The 11,300-nt window shown below is 41.1% G+C and overlaps 1 protein-coding gene across 1 annotated transcript in view; it reads right to left on the reverse strand.

Moving 5' to 3' along the window:
- The window catches only part of rgma (repulsive guidance molecule BMP co-receptor a), a 42,686-nt gene extending 32,189 nt beyond the window's left edge, over positions 1 to 10,497 (reverse strand). Inside the window, exon 1 of the mRNA XM_043677230.1 lies at positions 10,042 to 10,497. Within this exon, the coding sequence (XP_043533165.1) occupies positions 10,042 to 10,055 (14 nt within the window). The 5' untranslated portion in view covers positions 10,056 to 10,497. The remainder of the gene's footprint in view (positions 1 to 10,041) is intronic.
- Between the last annotated feature and the right edge of the window lie 803 nt (positions 10,498 to 11,300).

An 11,300-nucleotide genomic window follows, 5' to 3' on the forward strand; every position in this document is an offset into this window, starting at 1 on the left:
AGAGAAGGGAGAAAACTAGCCTGATACAGAAGAGAGGTTCAGGGGGAGTAATAGGAGGGAGAAGAGAGAGCTTGAGAACAAAATAGTGGAATTGTCAGTAATAAAAGGAATTGCCTGAAAGTTTTAAAAAGCTGTGAAGAAGAGAGACTAAGGTAAAAGGATAGAAACAAAGGACAAAAACGGTGAGGAAGCTAGAAATCCAGAAATACAAAAGGGAACCCAGCCCTTAGACAGGAGCCAGAGAGGGATACAAAGTACTGAGGAAAGAGAGAATGCAAGGAAAAGCTGGGCAAACAAAAAATTAAAGATATTTGGAAAGTGAGAGAATTCCTTATTGTAGTGAAATTAAAAGTCCTGACGAGGCAAGAGCATCAGGTTTAGAAATCACTGATTGAAGCATTACTTAGGACTGGAGAATTTATTTCACTCCCTCAAACTGTCTTTTTAAAAAGTGGTTTTGTCTAGTTTAGCCATGTGATTTTTAAAAACACTATATTTCATGGGGCAAAATGAATGTACACTCAGAGCTGCAATTCCTGTGGACCCTGGTTCCAACAGGGAGGAAGAACTCTCCTATACAGCCCTGAAGTTCCAGTGTGTGAGCCCAACACACAGGGTGGCTGCACTCTGACCCATCAGTGGACAGGGTTCAGGCGGGGGGATTTGGGAGAGAGTAACATCCTGAGAAGAAGGCAACAAAGTCAATACACACCAGACCTGAGGCCTGCGGAACTGAGCCACTGCAATGCTACAGCCCCAGCCACGAAAGGAGAGATTGGAGAATGCTGTAATGATCACTGAATGAAACAGGGCTTGAGGTTTGCTTTATTTGATTGCCATGAGATCATTTTTGTTTCATCAGAAGTTTTCTTTCCAGAAATCCCACATACTTGATCTGGGTCTCCTCGACGGCTTCGGCATCGGTTTGTGACTCCACGTGGCTTTTCGTCAGCATTATGGGGGTCCAGCCCGGGTTCCAACAGAGTAGGTGGGGAGGTGGGGGGTGCAGTTTGGGTCCTCAAGCTCAGATTCGTGAAATGGACTAAGATGGACTTTGTCTGAAATCCTTTTTGTTTTAAAGTTTCTCTTTTTCAAATCATACTATTGTGGAAGGACTGTTGTTCTGAACTTTTAATTTTTCTCATTTATTTCTATGATTTTAAACTTTTGAAGGTCTGTAATGCCAAACTTTATATTTCTTTATTTTTCAAACTTTTTTTTCCTCAGAATTTGCTCTCAAGAATCTGGCTCTAGGCACCTTTATACCTAAGACGGGGCTGTAAGATTCGACTCAAACTTTTCACCGTGCTTATGTGACAATAAAACCAAGTCTAATCTTATCTACGCTTTAAATACATTTAATGTGGTTTAAAGCTAGATCAAAGTAAATTGGAGGTGTGGGCATAAATACTTCAATGCAGCATGACAACAGCCTGTGTCATAAGCAGTGCGAATAGAGGCATGTCGTTTAACAGCTTCAGGATTTATAAGAGTTTTTATTGAGGATGAAGTTTTTATTTTCTTTGCAGAAAGTTTATTTTTTAAATGAAAGCTAACGTGGAGTTTAAAGGGCCCAAAATGTCATTCTTTGCAGCTCATTCTCTCCATTATCTTCTCCTCTCTGCTGCGGGGGCACTGCCTCAGTTTCACTGACCCTCAGAACCCCAGTGCCTCCTGATGAGCTATGGGGCTGTGCTGATGGGATTTTCCATCATGGGAACATCACTGCACAGCTTGATCCTTCCTGAGATCCAGTCACTGGGGAGAGTCTAGCTTGACTTTTGTACTTATATTCCCAGGGATACTCAGGCCAATTTGACAGCTCCAGCTGCTATCAGGCAGCAGTGTTCACACATACCCCCTGATCAACTCTCATAATGAATGGATAGATTCAAGGATACAAGGGAGAAAATGGAAAAGGGAGTAAAGACACATGCAGACAGTTCTTGTCACCAAGCAGTTTTAGCTAAACAGGAACATTGCTTTTATATAGTAACATCCCAAAGCACTTTAAACAAGATCAAGTTAATTTTACAAGTGTGAACTAGCAGAAGTACCGACCTAATTGCGCACAACAGGGAAAGCGGAAGATGCAGGTACAATTATATTAAAAAGACATTTGGCCAGGTACATGAATAGTAAGGTTTATGGGTCAAATGCAGGCAAATGGGATAGGTTTAGCTTCGGAAATCTGGTCGTCGTGGATCAACTGGACAAAGGGTCTGTTTCCGTGCTCTATGACTCTATGATTCTCGCAAGCTCCTCCAAACAGCACTGTGAGAGTGACCAGATTCTCCATTGTTGTTGAAGGATAAATGTTGACCAGGGCAAGAGGGAGAATATTCATTCTTTTCTTTGAATAGGGCCATGGGATGTTTGACAGCACCAAGAGGATAGATGGGACCTCAGTTTGAAGCCCCTTTTAAAGGAGCACCTCCAGCAATGCAGCGTTTATTCAGTACTGTCCTGGAATTTCAGCTTTTCACTCTGTTCCCAAGTCACCGGAGCAAGATTTGAACCGGCAACCTTTCTACTCAAGAACTGACATTGAGATGTAAAAGGAGTGTAGCTGTACAAGGCAGTTTAAACCAAATAAAGTGCAAGTTATCACACCCATTCTGGCCAATAAATATAGTTAAAATCACAGATCACCAGGTTATAGTCCAACAGGTTTATTTGGAAGCACTTGCTTTCAGAGCACCGCTCCTCCATCAGGCAGCAGTGCACAACCACCTGATGAAGGAGCAGCAGTCAGAAAGCAAGTGCTTCCAAATAAACTTGTTGGACTGTAATCTGATGTTGTGTGATTTTTAACCTTGTCCACCCCAGTCCAACACCAGTTCCCCTAGCCATAATGTAGGGCAGACACCTGGCTGGAGAAACAAAAGAGGGTTACTTTGTGTGACTCTGGCTAGCTTCCATGATGGGCTGGTTTAAGATTACAGGACCAACATCATTGCAGTCCAGGAATTTGTTAAACCCAACTGTGAAAGTGTGGAGCACAAATAAAGGTGGCACAAGATCAAGGGTAGATCAAACGGCTGACGCTGGCAGCAGACCAGACACCCGCTCAGACTGTGCCAATACTGGTATCAGAATTCTATCAGCGCACCTACTCAGCAAACTGGATTTGCCTTTGTTTTGCTATGATACTAATACAGGAGTGGGTGGGCTAGATGGTCCCTCCTCCTCCTTCTTAGTTGCATGGTAGTCAATTTGTTATGTTATTATAGCAATGTGTCATAGCCAGAAAATGCTGTGATTCCAGTCCTGTGATCCAGATACCAGAAATCCTGCGCTTTCTATACGATGCCCACAAACGTACAGAACAACTTGTGTTTAAACAATGCCATTCACAGAGTAGAACAACGCAAGGTCTTTCACTTGAGTGCTGACAAACTGTGGCGCTGACGGACACGAGGCTGTAATAACAGAGACCAGCAAATTGGTCAAAGATCTCTTTTTAAAAAAAGAATTTCTCAAATGAAGCAGAGAGGGTGGAGAGATTTAGAAAGGGACAGCTTAGAGCACAGGCAGCTGAGGGTATGGTCACTAACAGCACAACGGAGAAAGCCAGCGATGTCAGGGTTTGCAGAGCACAGAAATCTTGGAGTGTTGTAGGGCTGTCAAAAACTGGACGAGATTTCCAGCGGTGAGACTGTTCCCTCAGGAATCATACCTCATTGTTCAAAGTGTCAAACCATATCATCTCACTAATTGTTGTGGATGCCCGAAGGAAGGCAATATATTCTGGTTTTTTTTAATTCAAATTATAGCTTGCCTGGCTATGGGATTTTCAAGTGTTTTCTTTTCGTGCAGAACACCAGGGAGGTTTGAAGCCTGGGCTACATCTGAATTCACAAATACAATGAAATCTGTCTGTGATAACTATACATGATCCGGTCCTGTCTCTATAAATGCTGGGACAATCCAATTTACTTTGCTATTCTTGTTTCTTCTTGCTCTCTGAAATATGATATTGCAAGTAAGGCTTCCCCAAAGAAGACAACCTTCACTTGTGAAGTGCCAATAACAGTCTCAGAACATCTTGTAACATCACAACCTCTTCTTGGAATGCATTCACCTGTGTAAGTAAATGCTGTTTCCAATTTGAACACAGAAAGATCATACCTAGGGTCAGTTGAATGAAAGGCCAAAGAGCTTGTTCAAGCTGGTGCTGACTGTAGGAGGAATGTTGACCAAGGCACAGAGAGAATTCAATGCTTTTAGTTCGGCTACAGACAAGCCACGATCTCACTGAATGGCAGAACACGCTCGAGAGGCTGAATGGCCTCCTCTTGTTCCAGTGTGGCATTTCAGATGATGTGAGGATCAGGCTCATCTCCCTACCTTCTGCCACCACTCAGGTTGCCACTATCTCAGTTAGCACATAAGATCAACCACTTGGATGTCCAGCTGGCAACCTTCACACCAGGAATAGAACAGCACCATCAGAGGAGAAATGAGTTGGAGTGTCAACGATAGGAATCGCACCTGGAATAAACAAATTTCCTCCAGAGAACAGCAGGGTGTTGGCTAATTGGTGATTTAATTGATGATGAGTCGGCTAAACACTCAGCAAACCCAATGAATCTTCTACTTTCTGTTGCTACTTCAGTGTGACACTATTCGTATGAATAATGTAAAGCTTTCACCACATGGCACATTCCCAGAGCAGGTACAACAAAACAGAGAGAGTAAAGTTTCTTCTACACTACCTCAGTTTTTAATCTCAAGCTAAAGATAGCAGCTTTAGAAGATTCAATTCCATTCCAGGTAAAGGGGGAAATTGTGAAAAATGACAAAATATCAGCCCTAAACCTAATGTGTTAAGGAAGAGGTCTGGACATCCTACAACATATTGCAGCCAATAAAGCGCTTTTGAAGTGAAATCACTATTGCAAAACAGGAGAACTTTGGAGAAACACAAACTATGTGCAGCAGCCTGATCTTTATGAGTTTTTTTTTGTTCAATAGCTCAATCCAACATCACTGCGCATTTCTGGAAGTTCCTCCATTTCCCAGGATGTTCCACTGAATGCCTTTTACACAAACAATTTTTTTTTAAGAGGAAGTAAGTCTGGGGCTGGACTCTCCAGATGTGAAATATGGCAAGCACTTCAGATTTTTTTTTGTGTGATCCTTAAGTACATATCTACTAGCTTCAGAAAGCTGGGGCCTAGACAGCATTCGCACTGACTGCATACTTGTCTATATTCAATAGCATTTGACGTTATTCAGCCCAACTCCATGGTCTATCCAGATCCACTGTTTTATCACCTGCAAGCTCGGAGACCTTTTGTTTCTGTCACTATCCAAATCATTTATCTATGTTCTGAACAACAACCTACATTCCAAGAGTGCAACAGTTCACAAACACAGCTTACCATCACCTTTTCAAAGACAACTACGGGTGGACCACAAATGCCAGTAAAGCTTGAAGCCCACGAACAAATTTTAAAAGAGCTTTGTTAATAAGTTTATAGTTTTTGATTGATGCGTTTAGCACACATTCCTTCTACATTTTCTTATAGAACTGGCTCCTGTGATCAAGGCACTATGCAGAGTAGTTGGGGCATGTCGGTTATCATGTGCTAAAGTTGGAAACAGTTCCTTAAAATGGTTAAAGGTGTCGATTATCTGAATTTGGCCTTATTAAATCTGGGATTGAATAATGTTACATTAAAGCTGCATCAAGAAAAATAGCATACGATCAGTTATCCAAAGGTTACAGTCATGGTGTTCACTTCCTGCCTTGGGCATTTATTCCAGATGTTGGGGAATTAACATGAGAATTAGAGAACTGGTCTATATTTGTTATCTAAAAACTCAGGCTTGGAGCATCCAAACAAGAGATATCTGCTTGTTGTTAGCAGTGTATCATTGTTGGATAAGGATGGGCCATTTTCTGAAAACTGAACAGAATTTATTCTTGCCAATGTTCAAGTACATATAGATACAAAGACTGGGAAATACTCCCAACAACAACAACAACCTGTATTTAGACAGTGCCTTTAAAATAACAAAACATGCTCCAAATCAAAAAGTTGACACTGAACTACATAAGGAGATATTAGGACAAGGCAAAAACTTGATCAAGAGGTTTGTTTTAAGGAGCATGATGAAGAAAGAAGAGGCTAAAAAGTTAAGGAGGAAATTTCAGTGTTTGGCCGACTGAAAGCATTGATTCTAGTTGTGAAGTTACAAAAATTGAGGATGTGCAAGAGGACAGAATTGTAAGAGTACAGGGGTCTTGAAGTGGTGTAGGGTTGAAGGAAGGTACAGTGGTGGAGAGGATATTAATCACAAAGGAACTTTGAAAACAAGGATGGTAGTTTTACAATCGAGGCATTGCCGGTCCGGGAACCAATGTTGTTCAGATAACGCAGAAGTGATAGGTGAACGGGCCTTGATGCAGGTTGGTTCAGAAGTCACAAGTCACTTTAAACTGTTACCTCCACCCACGCCTCATTTAGAAGCCCAGTAGACCAGAGGCTTCTAGTCTTATACAGCGAACTGGTTGTAACCATTGTGTGGGCATCAGCCACAATCATTAATGGCAGGATCATGCTTTCACTGCCTGAAATTTGACAAAGTAAATTAAAACAAATCCATCTTCTTTCATTTTTGGAAAATTTGAATTTGGAACATTTGGAATTTGGAAAGTAAAGCTCTGGTAATCTGAATTTTGCATCTGGTTCAACTGAACACTGATGTTGAAAGATTTCATAAACAGTCTGCAAACTGTGACGGAGAGACAAGCTAGCTTCGAATGCGGACTGACTGTGTCGTTTGTATAGTTGTTGTTTTTCAGTGTGGTTGACAGATACTCAAATTTAGTGAGTCTTTGGGAATATTTAAGGAGATGTAGTTATTAAATCAGCTTGGAACTTATAGGAGGTTTTAGCCTTTATCTTAACTTTTCAGTGGGATGAAATACAAGAGAAAAAAGTTACTTGTATAAAAATAATCTATAAAGAATAGTTAACACTGAGTTTATGCTTTTCAAGAAGGTAGATGGAATGTATAGCATTACTGTTAAGCAGTTGCTGGTTCAATTTTTGTTAAAACAATGTATTTAATAACTTTAACCTAAAATTGCATCAACAGTTTATTGAGGAAAGCAGATAAATCGTGTGAAGACCTCGGGTAATTACACTATCGAAAACCATTCGTGGATTTATTCTGTTTATTATCCTTCCACTACCGAGAGTTTACCTGAAACGTGAAGGGTCATGAGGACACTCAAAATTATATTGCAAGCTGGAGTTCACAAATTAAAATGATTTAAAGTGAATGTGAAAAGAAATCTAGAGTATGAGCCTGCTCTGGTATTCAAAGAAGTCACAGTTAATTTGTATCCTAACTCTGTCCACCCAGCTGTCAATGTGCTGACATTGTAACCAGTCCCACGCAATGTTACAACTGCATCACAACATTACTGCGACATGGGCACTAAATTTTGCCGACTGGAAAATGTCATAATTTATGGCATGAGATTAATGAGCTGGAGAAATGTGTGCTGTCACTTCACTTTCTAGAGCAGTTTGGGACTTGCATTTATATAACACTTTTCACAATTTTATGTTATGCCAAAGCATATTATAGCCATTGAGGATTTTTTTTCAGCGTAGCCACTGCACAAAGACATGTAGTGGACGTTCACATAGAATTTCCAGCACAGAAACAGGTCCCTGTTGACGTTCCTTATAAACTTTCTCTTTGCTCCCTCCCTATCTAATCCTTTGAAATATTTCACACACCCTCACATACTAACCTGGTGTCCCCTGGATCATAGCTTTTCACCCCCATTACTCCGTGTGGTCAGACATTCTACAATCTAATTACCCTCTGGATAAAGACGTTTCTTCTAAATTCCTTACTGTATCAGTTAGTTACAGTCATACACTCATAATGTTTAGTTTGAATAAGGAAAATTTTGATCAATGTAAATATTTTTCCCTCAATGGTTCACACGTTAGTTGGATCTATTTCATCAGTCAATGAGGACCAAATCCTAAACTCAAAAATAATGTCCCAAAAAACACTGGAATGCAATAGCAATTTTGGTACCTGTAGTTTCTTCATCAAAGTCTTCCTACATGTTAAAATAAATCATAATCTGATGTGGTATAAGTTAAATAAGAGACTTGTTATTTGAAGAAGGATTAATCTGATTTTTATATCAAATTCTAATGTTTTTTTTCCTATGAGTGTATATTTCTGTTTGGAGAATTTGTTCAACACACGAACTAATGTATAAAAATATTTTAACAGGACAAAATAATCCATCTAACAAGGTCTAAAGACAGAATTAAGACAGAAATTGCCAAAGAAATTCAGCAGGTCTAGCAGCATCTGCGGAGAGAAAACAGAGTTAAAGTTTTGAGTCCAACAACACTTCTCCTCAGGGATGCTTCCAGACCTGCTGAGTTTCTCCAGCAATTTCTACTTTTGTTTCAGATTTCCAGCATCTGCAATTCTTTGCTTTAATTAAGGTCTAAAGACTGCCCAGGAAAGCTCCAGCCATTGTGTTGATTCCCCAGACTCAGCTGTTTCAATTTTGTTGACTCCTCTCCCTTTCGAAAATGTTTGATTAATCTCCAAATGGTTGATTGATCGCTCAAAGATCTTGATTAACAGTGAAGACTTGGGTGCACTGTAAGTACCCTACAGTAGTCCAAGAGTGATAGCCAGCTGAAATTAAAGACATCCAGGATGGAACTGCAAAGAACTTTGAATGATCTGGGATTTAAATTCTTTACACATTAATGCCTCTCAAACACCCCTACCTCCCAATTAGCCCACCAAAAGGGAAAGTGCCTACTGCATTTAATCCTATCATAAATAGCAACGAGTCTCTATTGTTTCGAAGTCTTGCTGTGACAGAAAGAAACTGTCCAGATAAAGCGGCTGAAAATGATTTGGGGTGCTCCTTCTGAGGGGAGAGAGCGATATGCCCCGGGCCCCGTCTCGCCATTCTTGTCCATCCCGTAAGGTGTCGCTGTTCAACACTGGGAGGGACGTCTGGTTTGGATACAGTTTCCACTGAAAATTGTCAATCTGCTGGTTACATTTCTGTCCTTAGAAATGAGAAACAAGTGGAGGAGAGAGAGAGAGAGAGAGAGAAACACACAGAGAGAAAAAAAGAGAGCAGGAACTGTACGCAGAGCAATTTAAATCAGATCACTCCAGCAATTATAACACACAGGAGGCAATCAAAATATCACCACCCCTTTAATACATAACCAGCAAACCACTAATATTCCTCCCAACACAACACTAAAGGCATATTCTGATGTTGATAACCATGCAACCGCGGGCTGATTTACGAATATCATTTCAGCCAGTCCACATCAGATTCAAAGTTTGATGTGTCTCACTCTTAATGGGGGGGGGGGGGGGGGGGAATTGGTGCTTTAACGTTTAGTTTTGCAAATAAGGAAAGAAAAATATGTGAAATGTAACCTTTAGAGGCCTTGCTACAAATTGAAAACGCGCCAGCACATTGCACACCCTCTCTCGTTCCAACAAGTTGCAAAAAAAAATGCAACATTTGCATCAGTTTCACTGAACGCGCTGCAAAGACTGACATATCTCCCGTTCCAATGATTTCCGACAAGGCCACGTTCCGACTAATTGAAAAGAAAATCGTTTGCAAACCGGGGTGGGGACTTGACGGCGGTGGGGGGAAAAGCTGCAAGAAATTAATACAGCGGGGAAGGAACAAAAAAAAAGGGAGAAATGGACACTGCCAAATGCATGCACACAGTAGATTAAACTGGAAACCGCGATCTTTAAAAAGCCTGGAGATAATTATATATAATGACACACACACACAGAGAGACTGAGAGATTGCGTTAAAATTCACGGGAAGATACCGAAATCTATGTTATCCTGGACAGCAGTCAGACCGGTTGAGTTATCAGTAATGCCAGTCTGCTGTATTTACAGAAATTAAAACCCAAGCTGCGAGCCCCTCGTGTTATTTCCTTACTCCGGGTGAGAGTGAACTTGCAACCCCGCTGCTCCTTCGCTTACCTCGGCCGCTGCATGTAACTTGTCCGGCTGATATGATGACAGCTCCCAGTTCTTCCTCCACTTCACTCAAAACCCCTGAGCTGCAGGAAAGGGAAACTTGGCTTGTGTGAGATTTTTGTTGATTGCGTCCTTTTCATGTGTGTGTGTGTGTGTGTGTGTGTGAGTATGCGTCTGTGCTAAAATGCTTCCAGCTCCAAGATCATCCCTTTTCTGGCCAATGTTGACCCCATCGGATCCTGGCTGTGGGAAGGGGAGGGAGGAGAGGGATGGTTTGCACACAACCTGTGATACAGAAGCGGCAGTGAGATGAAGGAGAGGGCGATGGAGGGAGACTTTCATCGGTATCCACGTGTTAAGAGCTTTGTTAAAATGCAAAGTGGGAGAGAGAGTGAGAGTGGAGACAGCTACAACACATACTGGGAGAGTAATTCACTTGATCCATGAACAGTGTGTGTGTGAGAGAGAGAGAGAAACACGAACGGGCGAGAGGGAGATAGGAAATAATTATAAAGAACAGCCTGACAACACACAGCAGAGGGGAATTATAATTTCTATTCACTCAGATGGGATTCGAACGCAGACATCTAGTGGCATTGACAAAATTCCCGCGTTGATGTAGCCGATTTTCCACCTCTTGTTAAATTTGACAATAGCATCAAATCTTTATTAAAGGGGAAAACTTTTTTTTGAAGGAGCTGCTTTTGAGGAAGTTAATAAATGAGTTATTATGAAAGAAACATCTACATATTGATATCAGTTCCTTGATTAACAAATCACATTATCAATTAATGAATTTTGCAAATGAGATAGTTAATTCTGGCGACTGGGTGTTGGTGTCTGCTGAGCCGGTTAGTCCAGAATTGTGACATTTCTTAATATCATACATTTTATTTTGAATGTGTCTGTTGGCATGTCAGGAATATAGGTATTAGAGTACAGCCCTGCAAGTCACACATGATCCTGACTTCTGAAGTACTGGATCAAAATCCTGGATCTCCCTTATGGGTGTCCCTTCTACCCCCCCAATGACTGCAGTGGTTCAAGAAGGCAGCTCACTGTCACCTTCTCCAGATCAAATCGGAGATGGCCCAGCCAATGGTGCTGATGTGCCATAAATTATTTTTAAAAATAAAATCAACCTCTGGAACATGTCCCATTTCACAGAGGGAAACATTCACTCTACAAGAAAAGTCTTGCCTTTATATAGCAGATTTCACAACCTCAGCTAGCCCCAATTAAAGTACTTCACAGGCAAAGCA

Source organism: Chiloscyllium plagiosum, chromosome 36, assembly GCF_004010195.1.
Source record: "Chiloscyllium plagiosum isolate BGI_BamShark_2017 chromosome 36, ASM401019v2, whole genome shotgun sequence".
Classification (NCBI taxonomy): domain Eukaryota; kingdom Metazoa; phylum Chordata; class Chondrichthyes; order Orectolobiformes; family Hemiscylliidae; genus Chiloscyllium; species Chiloscyllium plagiosum.